The 19785-nt window shown below is 33.8% G+C and overlaps 1 protein-coding gene across 1 annotated transcript in view; it reads right to left on the bottom strand.

Moving 5' to 3' along the window:
• The window catches only part of ifih1 (interferon induced with helicase C domain 1), a 45331-nt gene that overhangs the window by 7159 nt on the left and 18387 nt on the right, over nt 1-19785 (bottom strand). Inside the window, exons 6-13 of the mRNA XM_073845317.1 lie at nt 19648-19779; nt 14506-14716; nt 8882-9099; nt 5828-5932; nt 5275-5398; nt 1712-1927; nt 601-857; nt 354-503 (exon numbers count right to left, since the gene is read on the bottom strand). Coding sequence (XP_073701418.1) covers nt 354-503; nt 601-857; nt 1712-1927; nt 5275-5398; nt 5828-5932; nt 8882-9099; nt 14506-14716; nt 19648-19779 — 1413 coding nt within the window. The remainder of the gene's footprint in view (nt 1-353; nt 504-600; nt 858-1711; nt 1928-5274; nt 5399-5827; nt 5933-8881; nt 9100-14505; nt 14717-19647; nt 19780-19785) is intronic.

The following is a 19785-nucleotide window of genomic DNA, read 5'->3' as shown; positions in this document are numbered from 1 at the left end:
GTCATTCAAAACAAAACATGTCATATATTATGTACTATATTTTACTATAATACAACACTACAGTACTATACTACTAGTACTTTATTGTGTGTAACCGTATGTGGCTTCATAGTGACTGTGTTCCTGTTGGGTAACTATACAGGAAATTACTACAAAAACTTTTACTTTGGTTCCTGTAATGCATTTACAGTAAGTGCTGAAGATCTGAGGTGTATGAAATGGGCCCGAGAGCAATGTGGCATCTATATAAAATGAAATACAGATTAAAACAAATAACACAAACTACAAGCCTTTAGGTGCAGGCTAAAAAGAGTGCAGTTTCTTTAGAAGTGAGCAATAATTTAAAATCACACCTGAATCATGGCGATCTCATTGGTCACAAGACAATAGCGTATGACGAAATTACATTCGGCGATGTCCAAACCCTCTTCTGCTACAGTGGTGGCTATTAGCAGATTAACCTGTCCTTCACGAAACTTGTTGAGCACGTCCTTCTGCTCTGCCTGAAAATGGCAGGACATTATTGTATTTACTAAAATCAAATCGTTTAAATGAATGCATAAACAGGCACATTAGTTCTTCCGTTTGTGAGTGACTTACAGCAGTCATTGGTTTCACCACGCTCTGATCTCCTCCCCCGATCAGATAGCTGGCACTGACTCCGACTTCATCGAATTTGGGGTTTTCTTGAATCCACTGGCAGAGAGCGATGGCGCTGAGGCGGGTCCGGGTGAATATGATGCCTCTCGCTTTCTCTCTGGTGCTAAATTCCTTAAGGATGTTGGTTTTTAGCTGGGCCAGACTGTTGTTTTCATACTGCGGCTTTCCCATTAACTCCTGCAGCTTTGCTTTATTGTCTGTTGAGTATTAAGAAAAACAGATACAGTAAATCAGCATTAGCCAACAAGATGTTTGGAATGTCTGGACACGTTTTAAAGACATAGTTCATCCATCTTCTTGTTTTAGTATTATTTATTTAATATGGTAACACTTTACAATAAGGTGTCATTTGTTAACATTAGTTAATGAATAAACTAACATGAACGAACAATGAACAGTACATTAATTACACTATTTAGTAATCTTTGCAAATGTCAGTTAATAAAAATGCAGTTGTTTATTGTTTGTTCATGTTAGCCCACATTGCATTAACTAATGTTAACAAACACAACTTGTGATTTTTAATAATGCATTGGTAAATGCTGAAATTAACATGAACTAAGATTAATAGATGTATATACATTAGATGTAGAAGTATTGTTCATTCTAGGTTAACTAATGTAGTTAATGAGTCCTATTGTAAATTTTGAATTATCTTTTCAGTTGAATATTTATCTCACTTTTGTTGCCAGTTATTTTGACAATAATGGCTGTATGTTGAGTTAATTTCAGAGGACAGTAAATCTATACTGCTATAGAAGCTGCACATTGACTACTCTAAAACATATCCAAGTTTAATTTCTATAGTATTGTCCCTTGAGAAGATATACTAAAATGGTTGCTGAAATGTGAGGGGGTGTACTCCCTTTTGTGACACACAATAGCAACACCGTTCCTGAGGAGGATGAATGAGCAAAATGATGATAAATCTTCCACTTGGCTCTATGCCTTTTTATTTTAATAACAGATGTAATCGCTAGATGCCCGTAAAAGACTATTCCTCTGTATTCCAGAGAACATTGACTCTATTCTGCATCTATTTTTGTGATACCTTTGAACAAAGTGAAGAGGAATCGCTCTGTGTCTGTGATTGTAACGGTGCCTTCTTCATCGGGGGTGGATTTGGTCTTGAGCTCTTCGTTGTGATATTTGTCGAGGAAGCGGAATGCGTCTGACATGCGTATGGTGTTGCTCTGATGAAGAGCCTCGTTGTATTGGCGGAGATGTTCGGAGCACACCCGCACCTTCTGATTCTCCTCCTTAGCAGCTGGTCAAGAACGCAAACAGTCAATATTTATAAAATAGTTCAGCAATATAACTCCTGTTAGGCCCCAAGATGAGCCCATAATTGCGGGATATAAACACACAATTGTGAGTTATAAAGTCAGAATTGTGGGATATAAACTCAATTGCGAGAAATGAAGTCAAAACTCGCAATTCTGACTTTTTTTTTTTTTCTCAGAACTGAGAGATATAAACATAATTGCGAGTTATAAACTCAGAATTGCTAGATAAAAAAAAAGAATTGCAGGATATAAACTCTCAATTGTGAGAAATAAAGTCAGAACTCGCAATTCTTACTTTATTTCTCAGAATTGCGAGTGTATATTTCTAACTTTATAAAGCACACTTGTGAGTTTATATCTCAGAATTCTGAGAAAAAAAGTCAGAATTGTGAGTTTGTATTATGCAACTCTGAGGGAAAAAAAAGAATTGTGAGAAGTCGCAATAACCTTTTTTATTTTTCATTTAGTGGTGAAGATGGGCTTCCTTAAAAATCCCACATAGAAAAAATTCATTAATAATAAATGAACATTATGCAATTATGCAATTTCAACGTCATTTTTTAGCAGTCATCATTTGCAGTGCATAATGGGATGAATAGTTAATACACTTGTGTATTTTTCACACATTGGACTATAAAATACAAGTATTTAGCACATCGATCTTTTTTTTTTTTTTTTTTTTTTTCTTGATTTGGAAGTAAAAATCTATGGAAGACTGTTTTCCGCCACTGAATGAAAAGGGTAATTGTGAGTTTACATCTTTCTCAAAATTTCGTCATAACTTACAAGACTTTTTTTTTCTCAGGACTGTAGATATAAACGCACAATTGCGAGTTATAAAGTCAGAATTGCTAAATAAAAAGTCAGAATTGCAGGGATATAAACAGAATTGCAAGAAATAAAGTCAGAACTCGCAATTCTGACTTTTTTTCAGAACTGAGAGATATAAACGCACAATTGCGAGTTATAAAGTTAGAATTGCTAGATATAAAGTCAGAATTGCGGGATATAAACTCACAATTGCGAGAAATAAAGTCAGAACTCGCAAATTCTGACTTTTTTTCAGAACTGAGAGATATAAACGCACAATTGCGAGTTATAAAGTTAGAATTGCTAGATATAAAGTCAGAATTGCGGGATATAAACTCACAATTGCGAGAAATAAAGTCAGAACTCGCAAATTCTGACTTTTTTTCAGAACTGAGAGATATAAACGCACAATTGTGAGTTATAAAGTCAGAATTGCTAGATAAAAAGTCAGAATTGTGGGATATAAACTCACAATTGCGAGAAATAAAGTCAGAATTGCTAGATAAAAAGTCAGAATTGCGGGATATAAACTCACAATTGCGAGTTATAAAGTTAGAATTGCTAGATATAAAGTCAGAATTGTGGGATATAAACTCACAATTGCGAGAAATAAAGTCAGAACTCGCAAATTCTGACTTTTTTTCAGAACTGAGAGATATAAACGCACAATTGCGAGTTATAAAGTCAGAATTGCTAGATAAAAAGTCAGAATTGCGGGATATAAACTCACAATTGCGAGTTATAAAGTTAGAATTGCTAGATATAAAGTCAGAATTGTGGGATATAAACTCACAATTGCGAGAAATAAAGTCAGAACTCGCAAATTCTGACTTTTTTTCAGAACTGAGAAATATAAACGCACAATTGCGAGTTATAAAGTTAGAATTGCTAGATAAAAAGTCAGAATTGCGGGATATAAACTCACAATTGCGAGTTATAAAGTTAGAATTGCTAGATATAAAGTCAGAATTGTGGGATATAAACTCACAATTGCGAGAAATAAAGTCAGAACTCGCAAATTCTGACTTTTTTTCAGAACTGAGAGATATAAACGCACAATTGCGAGTTATAAAGTCAGAATTGCTAGATAAAAAGTCAGAATTGCGGGATATAAACTCACAATTGCGAGTTATAAAGTTAGAATTGCTAGATATAAAGTCAGAATTGCGGGATATAAACTCACAATTGCGAGAAAAAGTCAGAACTCGCAAATTCTGACTTTTTTTCAGAACTGAGAGATATAAACGCACAATTGTGAGTTATAAAGTTAGAATTGCTAGATAAAAAGTCAGAATTGCAGGATATAAACTCACAATTGCGAGAAATAAAGTCAGAACTCGCAAATTCTGACTTTTTTTCAGAACTGAGAGATATAAACGCACAATTGCGAGAAATAAAGTCAGAACTCGCAAGTTTATACCACGCAATTCTGACTTTATTTCTCAGAGTTGCGAGTGTATATCTAGCAATTGTGACTTTATAACTTGCAGTCATGACTTTATATCTCACAATTCTGAGAAAAAAGTAAGAATTGTGAATTATTATAATTATAATTATTATAATTATTTTTCAATTATAAATTAACATTATGCAATTATGCAATTTCAACGTCATTTAAGAAATCATCATTTGCAGTGCATCATGGGATGAATAGTTAATACACTTGTGTATTTTTCCTCAGTTTTTTTTCATTACTTATTTTTGTGCTAAATGCTGTAATGTTATGATTAGTCTCAAAGCTGGTTGGTTTGGGTAATGATTTCTTACAAATTTATATGGTGAAAATAAAATGTAATAAAGGCTATTTAGAAAAAAAAATACAAAACGCAACAAAATTACTAAAACTTTGACTAAAATGAAAATAAAATCTGAAATAGTAGTCTTATATGAACACTGGATCTGTTCGGTTATTCTGATGACAACCTTTGTTAGTAAAATAACAGCCTCTTCCCTTTTAAAACAGGAAAGAGACTATTATTACTGCGGCTTATTGTGACACATTTTGCATGAGTTCATGACTGTATATGAAATTCTTATCATGACTTCCACAAGATGGTGGTTAAATGGTGGTTAATTCATGGTTTCTGCAAAAACTGCATGAGGCAGAGGACACACAAAGACAAACCACATTTTAGTAAGAGCTTTGCAAAGATCCTCACCAACAACCCGGATTTTGTTCTTGGTTATAGGATTTTTACAAATAATACATTTATGCAGTTAAACTTAATGTACAACTACGTATGTAAGACACAATCTAAATACGTGTACCAGATGTAACTTCTACTTAAATACGTATACAAAAAGCAATATCTAATGATTTAAATCCATTGAAGCTGAGCAAACTAGAAAAAAATTGAGTAGTTTAGCTGGTTAGTATCTCCTTATTAGTCGTCAGATGTTGTTATTACACTATTTAAAGTCTAAAAAATACTTTTTGCTTTTACAGCCTTTCTAAAGTCTCCAAAACTACTTATAGTTTAAACCTCCATATATCTGAATGTCTTTGTAAAAGACTTACCGTTTTGCTCTTTCTGTACGACCCATTGTTCGTAGTTTTGTGTGCCGGGCTCACAGAGGGGCTTCATTTCTGCATGGTTGTGGATTTCATCCATTATCTTTTTGATCACGTCTCCAAATGGGTCCTTTAACATGCCATAGACATCGTTTTATTGTCACATTTTCAAATTATCCACATCTAAAACTGAATATACTAGCGTCAGATCAATTTTAAGTATGTTCCTAAGTGCAAGTTCTCAAATATTTTCTTACGAAAAGGTTCTTTTTAGATTTCTTCAAAATTGTTCTTTTAAGAGCTGTTCACTGAAAGGTTCTTTTAGAAAACCAATTTTTTTTTTCTATGGCATCACTGCAAAAACACCCTTTGGAACCTTTATTTTTAAGAGTGTAAGTAAGCAAAAAGTAAGCATCTAAGAAGAATTTTATTCTTAGGAATGTTTTGTAAATTCGGCCCCAGACTAACAGATACTCCCATTCCAAACTAGCAGTGCAGAAATGACACGCTTCACCTTTAAGATGAGGCTTATTCAGTGACACACATTAAGTGGAATTACCTCCTTCCGCTCTTCTGCTCTTGCAATCCTTTTGTACGGTGTTTTGGCCTCCTCTTCTTTGAAAGTCTTTGTTTTTATTGTGAAAGCGTCCAAGTTTGCACAGATCTGTAATGAATCAAAAATAATGAGACACATGCTGTTGAACTCACAGTTCCAGTTTGGAGATGGCTAACAGATTGGCTGCAAATCGATCAATAGCGTCAAACATCAGTGGACATACAGTAAACTGACCTTTTTCTATTACAAATAACAAAACAAATAGTCAGTTGGTCAATGTATTGGCATTTGATCTGGAATTACCTGTAAGTAAGAATCAATTGTTTTGACTTGTTTAGTAAAACATCCAGTTTATTAGTTGTTTGATTGTGAATCAGACTACACTGGTTGTGCTATGCAATGTTTGTTGTTACAGAACTGGTAATGCATTGACCCTATTTTCTAGCACTGAGAAACCAATGCAAAAGAGTTTCCCTTGGCTTTGGTGATGTTGTCATAAAGATTCATGGTAAAGCAGGCCAACAGAGTAATAATGTGAGCAGGGTCCTGACTGGAGAGGCATGAAAGGCATGTGGAGGTTTATGGCTGCCTCCAGCACAGGGGCCGCGTGGAACATTGGAAACAGCTTTGCGGTGGAGAAAACCGAGATGTGGGAGAGGAGTGTGTGTGTGTGTGTGTGTGTGGAAAAGTCGAATTAGAGAAAAACACTTAGGGAAGTTCTAGGATAAGATCTTTTCTGCTGAAAAAGCAGAATCTAGAATTTGTGCATTATAGAGTCTGTGTTTTGAGAGCATTCATTAATATAGATTTGCTCAACCTTGTTCAAATAACAAATTATATGCACATTGCTGGTAGGCATGGGATTTGTAAAGACTTTAACCATTTGCTTCCACTTAATGATTCCAGTTCCTTAACAATTGCATTTAAGAAATAAAGGCTGGAGTGCACCACATGGCTTTTAAAGCTGAACAGATTTTAAAATGCTAGGCATTGTACACTTACTGACTTTTTTAATTGTTGTAGACATGTTTGATATCCTCTTGATTGGATCGAATCAGAGTCTGAAGCTAAAACTCAGGAGTCTGATCATCATACATCTGCCTTTCCACAACTTGGTGTCAACTTCAGACTGTAAATCTGACCAAAATTTGTGTAGTGTATTCCAGCATTTAGGTTATTGTAGTACTTACTAACTAACAATACTGACGTATAGCATTTATTAATCTTAATTCTTAATTTAAATCTTAAGTCAAAAGTTTACATATACCTTGTTGAATCTGCAAAATGTTGATTAACCAAAATAAGAGGGATCATACAAAATGCATGTTATTTTTATTTAGTACTGACCTAAAAAAAGATATTTCACATAAAAGACATATAGTCCACAAAAGAAAAGTTGAATTTATAAAAATGACCCTGTTCATAAGTTTACATACACTTGATTATGAATACTGTTGTTACCTGAATGATTTTTTGTTTAGTGATAGTTGTTCATGAGTCCTGAACAGTTAAACTGTGTGCTGTTCTTCAGAAAAATCCTTCAAATTTCACAAATGTTTTAATTTTTCAGCATTTTTTGTGTATTTTTAACCCTTTCCAACAATGACTGTATGATTTTGAGATCCATCTTTTCACACTGAGGACAACTGAGGGACTCATATGCAACTATTACAGAAGGTTCAAACACTCACTGATGCTCCAGAAGGAAATAAGATTCATTCATTCTGGGGGGTGAAAACTTTTGGAATTTGAAGATTAGTGTACATTTAACTTATTTTGTCTTCTGGGAAACATGTAAGTATCTTCTGTAGCTTCTGAAGGGCAGTACTAAATGAAAAAAAGATATTTAGGCAAAATAAGAAAAATGTACACATCTTCATTCTCTTCAAAAGTTTGCATCCTTGCTCTTAATGCATTGTGTTTCCTTCTGGAGCATCAGTGAGTGTTTGAACCTTCTGTAGTAGTTGCATATGAGTCCCTTTTCAGGGTGAAAAGATGGATCTCAAACTCATACAGTTATTGTTGGAAAGGGTTCAAATACACAAAAATGCTGAAAAAGCAAAGAATTTGTGGGACCTGAAGGATTTAACGGTTTAACTGTCCAGGACAAAAAACTGACTCATGAACAACTAACAATCACTAAACACACAAACAAATAAAAACACAGCTGTGGATCATTCAGGCAACAATGCTGTATTAAGAATCAAGTCTGTGTAAACTTTTAAAAAGGGTCATTTTTATAAATTTAACTATTTTCTCTTGTGGACTATATGTAAACATCTTTTATGTGAAATATCTTATTTAGGTCAGTACTAAATAAAAAATAACATGCATTTTTTATGATCCCTCTTATTTTAGTAAAATAATTTACATTAAGCAGATTCTGCAAGGTGTATGTAAACTTTTGACCATGTAAACTTGTAAACTCTTTTGTTCATTCTTAGTTCATGTCAGTTAATGCATTAACTAATGTTAACCAATTAGACCTTATTGTAAAGTGTTTCCAATTTCGTAAGTGTTTTTCAAAGAAGTCTCTTGTGCTCACCAAGGCTGCATGAAAAAGACAGTAAAACAGTAATATTATAAAATAGTATTGCAACTGTTTTCTATTTTGATATATTTAAAAATATAAATTTATCAGAATCTGAATGATCAGAATCATTACTCCAGTCTTTAGTGTCACATGATCCTTTAGAAATCATTCTAATATCCTGATTTGCTGCTCAAGAAACATGTTTTTGTAATTATCAATGTTTAAAACAGACACGCAGCTTTATATTTGTGTGGAAACAGTGATGCATTGTTTTCAGGATGAATAGAGAGTTCAAAAGTGCACCATTTGTTTGAAACAGACATTTTTTGTAATATTATAAGTGTCTTTACTGTCACTTTTAACTAACTTAATTCATCCTTGCTGAATTTTGTGCAATGGAAATATGTGTTGTCTGCAATATCTCAATTCAAATAACACATGTTTTGTCTTTGCTGTATTACTGTAGATTAGCAGAACAAGCCAGAAGCTGATGGAGCATTACTGAAAGCAAGTGGTGTTGTTACCTGGAGAATGTGTTCCTCTGCCCTCTCCTGGCTCATCGCTCCTCCCACACCAGGTGAGGCCGTCAGACCCAGAATCTGAGGGAGCGGAACTGGACTTTTGTCCTGCTTCTTCAGGAGCTGGTTCCGGTGTTTTTGTTTTAGGTAGCGAATCATGATGTGGTTATACACACCGCCCTTCTTCGTGTGGTGGCATTCATCAATAACCATCAGAGTGAACTCTGCAAGTATAGAAGTTGAATTAAAACTGAAAATCAGAATCAGAAAGAGCTTTCTTGCCAAGTGTGTTTTCACATGCAAGGAATTCGTCTTGGTGACAGGAGCTTCCAGTGCAGGAAAATATACAGACATAGTGAAGTCATAGAAATCATTAACAGGGATAGTTCCTCCAAAAATGAAAATGCTGTCATTATTTACTCCCCTTCATGTCGTCCAAACCTGTAAGACCTCTTTTCATCTTCAGAACACAAATTAAGATATTTTTGGTGAATCCGGGTGCTTTCTGACCCTGCATGGACATCAATGTAATAAGTCAAGTCAAGTCAAGTCAAGTCAAGTCAAGTCAAGTCAAGTCAAGTCAAGTCAAGTCAAGTCAAGTCAAGTCAAGTCAAGTCAAGTCAAGTCAAGTCAAGTCAAGTCAAGTCAAGTCAAGTCAAGTCAAGTCAAGTCAAGTCAAGTCAAGTCAAGTCAAGTCAAGTCAAGTCAAGTCAAGTCAAGTCAAGTCAAGTCAAGTCAAGTCAAGTCAAGTCAAGTCAAGTCAAGTCAAGTCAAGTCAAGTTATTTATATAGCGCTTTTAACAATACAGATTGTGTCAAAGCAACTGCACAGTATTTAAACAGCACAATAGTGTGTAAGTAACGCATTATTGTAAACAATCAATTTTCAGTTAAAGGCAGTTCATCAATAAATTCAGTGATATCATCGTCCAGTTCAGTTCAAATAGTATAGGATATCGCTGGAAAGTGTCCCCAACTAAGCAAGCCAGAGGCGACAGCGGCAAGGAACCAAAACTCCACAGGTGACAGAAATGGAGAAAAAAACCTGGGGAGAAACCAGGCTCAGTCGGGGGACCAGTTCTCCTCTGGCCAGACGAAACCAGCAGTTTGTACCAATGTCCGATTGTAGAGAACTCATCAGGTTCCTGTGGTGTAGCGCCGATGGCCGTCTAGGTTGGCGAGGTCTTTAGTGATGATCTGTCTCTGGAGCTAATCTAAGGGCTCATTCAAGGGCCAGAAAGGTAGTAAGGACATCGATAAAATAGTCCATGTGACACTAGTTGTTCAACCATAATTTTATGAAGCTATGAGAATACTTTTTGTGCACAAAGAAAACAAACACTGCAAAAATGCTTTTGTTACTTAGATTTTTTTGTCTTGTTTTCAGACAAATCAAAACATTCTTAAGATTCTTAAATCAAGAAGCATTTTCTAGACAAGTAAAAACAATTTTGTTTTCAGAAAAAAAGTAAAAAATGTAATGAAACAAGCACAATAATCTGCCAGTGGATTAAGAAAAATAATTTTGTTTTCTGTTTGAATTAAGATTTTTTTTGCTTACCCCATTGTTTCAAGTAAAAACACACTAAGTTTTTTTTTTTCTTTTTTTTTTCTGAAAACAAGAAAATATTTTTGACTTGTCTAGAAAATACTTCTTGATTTAGGAATTTTTTGATATTTTGGCTAAAAACAAGAGAAAAATCTAAGAAATTTTTTTTTTGCAGAGAAATAACTTTATTCAACGACTTTATTCTGTGTCGATTGACACTAATGTCTGCTCTGAAGTTGAAAATTTAACGTTTTGTTTAGAACAACAAAATAATCTGCCAATGGGGTAAGAAAAATAATTTTCTGTTTGAAATAAGATTGTTTTTGCTTATCCCTTTGGCAGATTATTTTGCTTGTTCTAAGCAAAAACTTAATTTTGATTAGTTTTTTCTTTAAACAAGAAAATAGTTTTTACTTGTCTAGAAAATCCTTCTTGATTTAAGAATTTTTTTAGATTTTGTCTGGAAACAAGACAAAAATCTAAGTAAGAAAAGCACCTTTTGCAGTGTATGGGTTTGGAATGACATGAGGTGAGTAATTAATGACAGAATTTTCACTTTTGGTTAATCTATCCCTTTGAGACAATAAAAGGAAATGTAGCACTAATAATAAAAGGAATAAACAATAAATGTAAAAATAATAACCGGTAACAAAAGGGAAAACAGAGGAAAATAGAGAAATAAATACCATTAGACAGGACAATTTATAATACGTTTTATAGTACTGTACCATTTTATAAAATATTCTTAATATTGTAAGATTTAATATTATTAATGTACTGTACTTCGAGTGCAATATTTCTTAGTTTTAATTTAATTTAATTTAATTTAACATAATTTTACATTTAATGTGAATAAATGACTTCTTAAGGCAGTGTTTCTAAAACTTTTTTTCTCATTCCCCAATTTGGACAAAGGAGCATACACAAGCCCCACCTGCTTTTATTGCCCAGACAGAATGGTGACCAAGTCTGATTTTTAAAATATTTTATTTATCTAAATCGCTTAGCTAGTCTACAAGTTTATAAGGGTATAAATTAGGCTAGCTAGATCGAAAAAGTGGTTGCACTGTTATAAAACCAGCTCAAAAATATGTGCTGTCAGTAGTTGCTACATGTATAACTTCAGCTCACAATTGGAGAAAATAAAAGTGCTGTAGTTTTATCACAAGTACAAAGCTAAAATAAAAGTGTTGCAGCTGCTGACAATTTCAAAACTAGAGGAAATAAAAGTGCAGTTGTTTCTGGTATAACAATTTGAGAAACACTGTCTTAAGGCAAGAGTTCTTATAATAATTGGGCAAAAGTTCTTGTTTTTTATATTTGTTTTTTGTTATTAAAAGTTTCTGTGAAGATGGCACCAGTGTTCTTGGCAGGCTGTCAGTATGTTAGACTATTTCCAAGTTAGCTTGTTTTATCCTGTTTTATGAGCCATTTTTGGAAAGAAAACAACCAAACTATTTAGGTGTTTGTTATTGTCTATTTGTAACTGTAGATTTCAATTATAATATATATTCTCCACTTCAGCAGCACTTAAATACATAAATACATATTTTAAAGGCATTTAAAATTTGTTTTTACATCATTTGCCTCATTTATACAACTTTTTAGTACTTAAACATGGTGAAAATATATTTTTCCTATTTTAATGAAGTGATAAAACAAGATCCAAAATCCTCTCTGTAAAAATGCTAATGCTGCAAATGAGTGCATATTTAACAGCTGTTTTTTTGTTTTTTGTTTTTTGTTTAGTGATTAGTTGTTCTTGAGTCCCTTGTTTCTTCCGAAACATCCCACAGATTCTTTGGTTTTCCAGCATTTTTCTGTATTTGAACCCTTTCCAACAATGACTGTATGATTTTGAGATCCATCTTTTAACACTGAGGACAACTGAGGGACTCATATGCAACTATTTCAGAAGGTTCAAATGCTCACTGATGCTTCAGAAGAAAATACGATGCATTAAGATCTGGGGGTGAAAACTTTTGAACATGATGGAGATGTGTACATTTTTCTTATTTTGCGTAGTTTTCATTTATTTCTGCCCTTCACAGGCAACAGAAGATACTGGCATGTTTTCCAGAAGACAAAATAAGTTAAATTTACCCTGATCTTCAAATTCAAAAAAAGTTTTCACCCCCGGCTCTTAATGCATCATGTTTCCTTCTGGAGCATCAGTGTGCATTTGAACCTTCTGTAATAGTTGCATATGAGTCCCTCAGTGTGAAAAGATGGATCTCTAAATCATACAATCATTGTTGGAAAGGGTTCAAATACACACAAATGCTGGAAACCAAAGAATTTGTGGGACCTGAAAGTTTTTTTTTTTGAAGAACAGCAGGCAGTTTAACTGTTCAGGACAAACAAAGGGACTCATGAACATCTATCACTTAAAAAAAAACACAGCTGTGGATCATTCAGGTAACAACACAGTATTAAGATTCAAGGGGATGTAAACTTTTGAAGGGGGTATTTTTTTTAAATGTAACTTTTCTCTTGTGGGCTGTATGTAAACATCTTTTATGTGAAATAACTTATTCAGGTCAGTAAATAAACAGTAACATGGATTTTGTATGATCCCTCTTATTTTGGTAAAATATTAACAATTTGCAGATTCTGAAAGGGGATGCAAACTTTTGACCTCAGCTTTATCTATTAATATGTATATATGTGACCCTGGACCACAAAACCAGTCTTAAGTCGCTGGGGTATATTTGTAGCAATAGCCAAAAATACATGGTATGGGTCAAAATTATTGATTTTTCTTTTATGCCAAAAATCATTAGGAAATTAAGTAAAGATCATGTTCCATGAAGATTTTTTGTAAAATTCCTACTATAAATATATCAAAATGTAATTTTTGATTAGTAATATGCATTGTTAAGAACTTAATTTGGACAACTTTAAAGGTGATTTTCTCAGTATTTTGATTTTTTTTGCACCCTCAGATTCCAGATTTTCAAATAGATGTATCTCGGCCAAATATTGTCCTATCCTAACAAACCATATATCAATAGAAAGCTTATTTATTGAACTTTCATATGATGCATACATCTCAGTTTTGTAAAATTTAACCTTATGACTGGTTTTGTGGTCCAGGGTCACATATTATAAATATACATACGTACATGTATATATTTATATTTCACACACATTATGTAAAAACAAACTTTTATTTTGGATGCGATTAATCGATTTGAAAGCCCTAATTGGTACTTCTTTTTAGACGCCCAACATTAGACCCCAAAGTTCCTCAGAACACCTTTTGTTTTTTGTGGACGAATGTGATACAAGAGAGAGAGAAAATAATGGCAGAATGTTTGTTTTTGAGTGAACTTTCCTTGTATAATTGCAGTTATTTGTATTATTAATTGCCAGCTGTAATTTGATGATCATGACAGAACTGTATATACAAAACACATGTTAATAACACATCGTACAAACTAATAGCATCATTTTTTTTCTAGCATGTGTTTCTAATCAACAAAGGCGGGTGCTGTAAACCTCCAGTCCACTCTCACCGGCTCAGTTTACAGGCGTTTTTGTGCCGCCTTCCGGCGCTCTCATGGGTCTCTGGGAGAAAAAAAAAAAAGAAGCTAGACTATATTTCACACACTGACAGAGAGGCGCTTGGTGATGGGGCCACGTTTTACAAATCATACTTTAAAGGTGCTGCCTGTTTGGCCCCTCAGGGCTGGAGTGGGATATGAAACGGAGCTCAGACTCTGAAAATGACAGCAAATCTCCACTGAATTTGATCAGCCAGACATGTAGACGGAAAACAAATTAAATAATGAAGGGCTTAAGAGTAAAACGAGTGGGGGAAAAAAAAAATCAACAAACAGCATATGCCACAGAGGAGGAATCCCACCTTGCGGCGGACGCTGCCAGAGAGACTCACAAGAGAGCTGAATCTGCCAGCAAAGACTGATGGGGAAAAACACTGTCACATGAAACCTCAGAGGAGGAGCTCTGGTCTCCTTTCAACGTCTAACAGAAGCTGAACCCATTTGACTGGACTCTGACTCTCCGAGTGTTGAAATAATTGTTTGAAATGCTGGGAGTGGAGGAAAATGTGACCTACGTGATAATTTGATCCCGTCCTCGTCGCCGTTCTTGGCTTTGGCCAGAGAGTTTTCCAGAATCTGTGCTGTGCAGATGATGATGTCGTTTTGCTCAACGATTTGGGGGAAGGAGATCTTGAGCTGCGAGGCTCCGCTGACCCGCTCCACTGAGTACTCATGCTTCAGAAACTTCCCGAACTCGGCCTTGTAGTGCTGCTCGACCAGGGGAACCTGGAAAGACATCATATGGCATTATTAGGTGGCTCAGATTTTCTGGTTGATCGCCAAAGCATTGCATGACATTTTAAGGCCCAAAGGAGCCATAGCAACCTGTAACTTGAATATTTTTTTCAGTGATTTTGATGCACTTAACATGGTTAGAATGTCATGAAACTTAAAGGATTAGTTCACTTCCAGAACAGAAATTTACGGATAATGTATTCACCCCTTGTCATCCAAGATGTTCATGTCTTTCTTTCTTCAGTGGTAAAAAAATTGTTTTTTTGAGGAAAACATTTCAGGATTTCTCTCCATATAATGGATATGTATGGTTCCCCCGAGTTTGAACTTCCAACATGCAGTTTAAACGCAGCTTCAAAGGGCTCTAAACGATCCCAACCGAGGAAGAAGGGTCTTATCTAGCGAAACGATTGGTAATTTTTGAAACAAATTGACAATTTACATACTTTTTAACCTTTAAATGCTCATCTTGTCTCGTCTCTGCGATGGGTTGCGACAGTTAGGGTATGTCAGGGCTCTATGCTTACTTTTCTTGTTAGCAGCACAGTCAAAATTTTAGGAGCACATTCTAAACAATAATCAAAAAATTTGATAAAAAAAAAATTAGCCTTCCCATTACAAAGTGATATTTAACTACTTAAAGTGATTTACAGGGGCATGTTGCTTTTACCTTTATTTTTTTATTTTTTTACCTTTTTTTATGTTTAATGAGGCTCAGAGGTGGCATGAGTGCAATCAAATTCATAAATTCATGTTGAGATTAATGTTTTAAATATAACATTTTGAATACAGAAATATTAAAGATTTAAATAACTGGAAAGATCTGCCAGCAGGTGGCGGCAAGACAGTGATTTAATTACTGAATCATATCATTCATTTGATTCGTTTGAACGGATGGTTCATTCAGGAATAAAGCAAGTGACTGTCTTTATGAATGGGAAATTGAATCATTTTACTAGATTTGTTTAAAAACGCACGTTCATTCATAAGCGAAACACCGCTGTGTTTGAATGGAGATGCGAAGTGCCCAGTTGTGACTTGTTTCAGACTACTTTTGATGACGAAACAGAGCAAAATCAGGCAATAGTGTTATAGTCAGACAATGCAAGTCACTCAATAACTTCTTGTTTATTTAACTGTTGTATTAAATCAATATCTCATTTACAAACTACCTAAAAAGTTATTAAAAGCTGTCACTCATCTTAGTTCGCAATCTCACAAAGCTCTCTTTGCTGCACAATCAATCTCATATTTACACTCTCTATACACTTTGTTCATGAAAGGATTCATGAGATATGTCTGTGATACATTACTCAATGTTGCAAAAACGCGTAGAAACCTTTGAAGCTCCCCTCAGCGCAAACACAAATATGCTGATCCTAAATATTTTTTCATAGTCGCACATAGTAATTTTCAGTTGCAAATGCGAGTGAAATGGTCGCACTGTAGAGCCCTGCATGTCGGAAAACTCCCATCTCGTTTTTGTCTTTAACTTTAAAATCATCCTACAACACTGTTCTATCTTTTTTTGTAAAGGGTGTTTGATTATCTTTGTATGTTCACTTTGTAAACACTGGGTTGGTACTTCTGCAGCAATGTAGGATGATTTTGAAGTTGGGGAAGAAAACGAGATGGGAGTTTTTCGACATACCCTAATATTGACCCGGATCACACAGACCATGCATGTGCATTGCAGAGATGAGCATTTGAAGTTTAAAAGTATAAAAACTGTCAATTTGTTTAGAAAATAACCAATCGTTTTGCTAGATAAGACCCTTCTTCCTCGGTTGGGATCGTTTAGAGCTCTTTGAAGCTGCATTTAAACTGCATTTTGGAAGTTCATACTTGAGGGCACCATACATATCCATTTTATGGAGAGAAATCCTGCAATGCTTTCCTCATAAAACATTTTGTTTACGACTGAAGAAGGAAAAGCATGAACATCTTGGATGACAAGGGGGTGTGTACATTATCTGTAAATTTTTGTTCTGGAAGTGAACTAATCCTTTAACACACACATCAGTGGTAATGATAGTTAGACGCTGGCAAAAGCTCATAAATAAGCGTGGAGTAGGTGCTCTATAGCGCCACCTTTTGACAAAAGTTGAGGGGCTAGTTTTTTCTACAGTTACCAAACTCGGTACATATATTGTTCTCATCACGCCGGACAACTTTCTAATTGACACTCATTAGCTATGACCAACAGGAAGTCAGCTATTTTGGTTTGAATGTGTTTTTTTTTTTTTTGAAAAATCAGGCTGTGGAATTTTGAATACTTCTTTCCTGAAAATCAAGCAATTCACACTAGGGTTGTAACGATATGAGGTTTACACGGTATGATAATCGTCTCAGAAAATATCACAGTTTATTAAAGGGGGCATCGGATGCCCATTTTCCACAAATTCATATGATTCTTTAGGGTCTTAATGAAAAGTCTCTAATATACTTTGGTTAAAAATTCTCAATAGTAGTGTGAAAAAACACCCTTTTTACCTTGTCAAAATCAGCTCTGCAAAAACTCAGCTCATTTTATCGCATGGGCCCTTTAAATGTAAATGAGCTCTGCTCACCCCGCCCCTCTCTGCTGAGGGATTACGAGCTGTAGTGTTTACTTTAGTTGCGTTTAGCTACATTTACCTGCGTTTATCGGCGAAACTTTCCAACAAGCACATTATTAAGAAAGGCCATTTGCAAAAATGCATAAAAAACCCTTATACTCACTTCTGCTGTGGGTGAAGCTGCATCAGGAATGATGCACACGGACATAGATGCATATATAGATCGGGATCGGTGCTTTCTTTTTAAAAACAAAAGTAACGTTGTCCTCTGCCTCTTAAGCTGCTCAGATGTCGGGAGTAAATGACGACTGCTATGTTCATTATTACATCCAATAGCAGAACACCACCTCAATCACTCAATTTTTTCGGCTCGGTGAGGGCGGGTCTAAGGTAAAACGCTCATGTCAATCAACTGTGTTTTGTCACACCAACAAGAAGCTGAGAATGACCTGATTTTAAAAAGAGGTATTGCTTTTAAAGTTTAAAAAAACACCACTGGGTGTATTTTTATCATTGTAGCGTGGTTGTGTACACAAACTGCCAACACACATTAATGTTCTAGCAACATGTAAAAGTTATTTTTGCATCCGATGACCCCTTTAAACAAAAATTCTTATCAGTAAGAATGACTCTTAAAAGAAGTTGGGCCCGTCAACACAGCCTGCATTTTAAATTTTTTTGTGGTTGTTATTCAGAGGAAATCTGCACCAACCGAGCTGCTGAGTTGTATGTTTACACCATACTTCTGCTAGTAAGCATCTTTTAATACGCTCTATGAAGTTTTTTGCAGTTCAAGAAATGATTCAGCAGGACAAAAAGTCCCTCTGCTGCTACAGCAAACACTCAAAATCATAGTTTCTATTTTTCTTTTTCATAGACCTGAAAGACTCCAGTTCAGTGCCTGTTGATCTAATCAAACTGGGTAGTAAAGAATGTTATTGCTCTAAAGGTTCTCATAAATGGCTCAGAAGAATGGATGTTTCATCTGAGAAACTTTTTTTTTTTCAGATGTTTTTCTTAAAATTCAAAGAATAAACGCAAATGAGACAATTGTTGACATGTTGAGAGCTCATCTTAAAATTATAGTTGATAGCAAGACTTTTAGCCTAGTAAAAAATTGATTATAAAATGTTTGAGTTGAGAAATATGTAAATAAGAACAATATAAACATTTATTTTAAGGAATAAACATATCTTGTAAGAATTTGAGTTTTAATAAAATGAGAAAAATCAATTTAAATATTTATTTTAAAACTACAAATATTTGAATAATTCATAGATACTAAGATTAATTTGACTTTTAAAATTTAAAACATTAAACATTGAATATTAAAAATATTTACATTTTAATAAAATAAGTAAATAAACATTTTAATAAATAAAATATTAAAATACATATTTTGTAGATACCAGAAGTAATGTATGAAATTTAATAAAATAAAAGAAATATATTTATTTTTAACAATTAAAAATATGTAAATAAATGAATAATTTACAGATACCAAGATTATGTTGCCTTGTAAGAATTTTATTTAAAGTAATGTATTAGTTGTATTAAAAAAGGGAAAAAACATTATAAATAGTTATTTTAGTAAATAAAATATTTGAATAATTTATAGATACCAAGATCATGTTGTCTTGTAAGAATTTAATAAGTAATATATGTTTTAATAAAATAAAATGAGTAGAATCATTAAAAATATTTATTTTAATAAATAAAAATATTTAAATAATTCATCGACGCCAAGATTGTTTTAGCTTGTAAGAATTTGATGAAAAATGTATGAGTTTTAATAAAATAAAATCAATATAAATGTTAATTAACGAATAAAAATTTAAAATAAAAAATAATTTATAAATAACAAGATTGTTGTCTTGTAAGAATTTGATTTGTAATGCATGAGTTTTAATAAAATAAAATCAGTAAAATCAGTAAAAATATTTATTAGTAATGCATGAGTTTTAATAAAATAAAATGAGTAAAATCAGTAAAAATATTTATTTTAATAAATAAAAATATTTGTTTTAGAGATACCAGGTTTTTCTTCCTTGTAAGAATTTGATAAAATGTTTAATAAATAGTTAATAAAAGATACATTATATAATATTTCTTTGAACAAACAAACAAACAGAGTTAATGGACTGATACCAAGATCACTTGGTCCTATAAGAATTTGAGACAAAAAAAAAACAAATAATTATATATTTAACCAAAACGAAGCAGAGAATGTATTGTATATACTATATTCTTAATACTATAGTTTAAATTATTATTACTAATAAAGTTTGACTATTTATAATATTGACACTATTATGTTACAGGTGAATTTGTCATATATGTAATAAATGGATGGCCGTGCAGCACCTTGTTGACCAAAACAACAACTTTCCCCGGTTGTCCCATCTGTTTCTTCTCCTCCAAATGTTTCTTGGTGATATACACAGCAACTCTGGTTTTCCCACTTCCTGTCGGGAGGCAGATGATGATGTTCTTTTCCTCCAG

This window comes from Garra rufa, chromosome 8 (assembly GCF_049309525.1).
Source record: "Garra rufa chromosome 8, GarRuf1.0, whole genome shotgun sequence".
NCBI lineage: Eukaryota > Metazoa > Chordata > Actinopteri > Cypriniformes > Cyprinidae > Garra > Garra rufa.
Note: the sequence above shows the minus strand (reverse complement) of the source record. Positions and strands in the feature narration are given on the sequence as shown.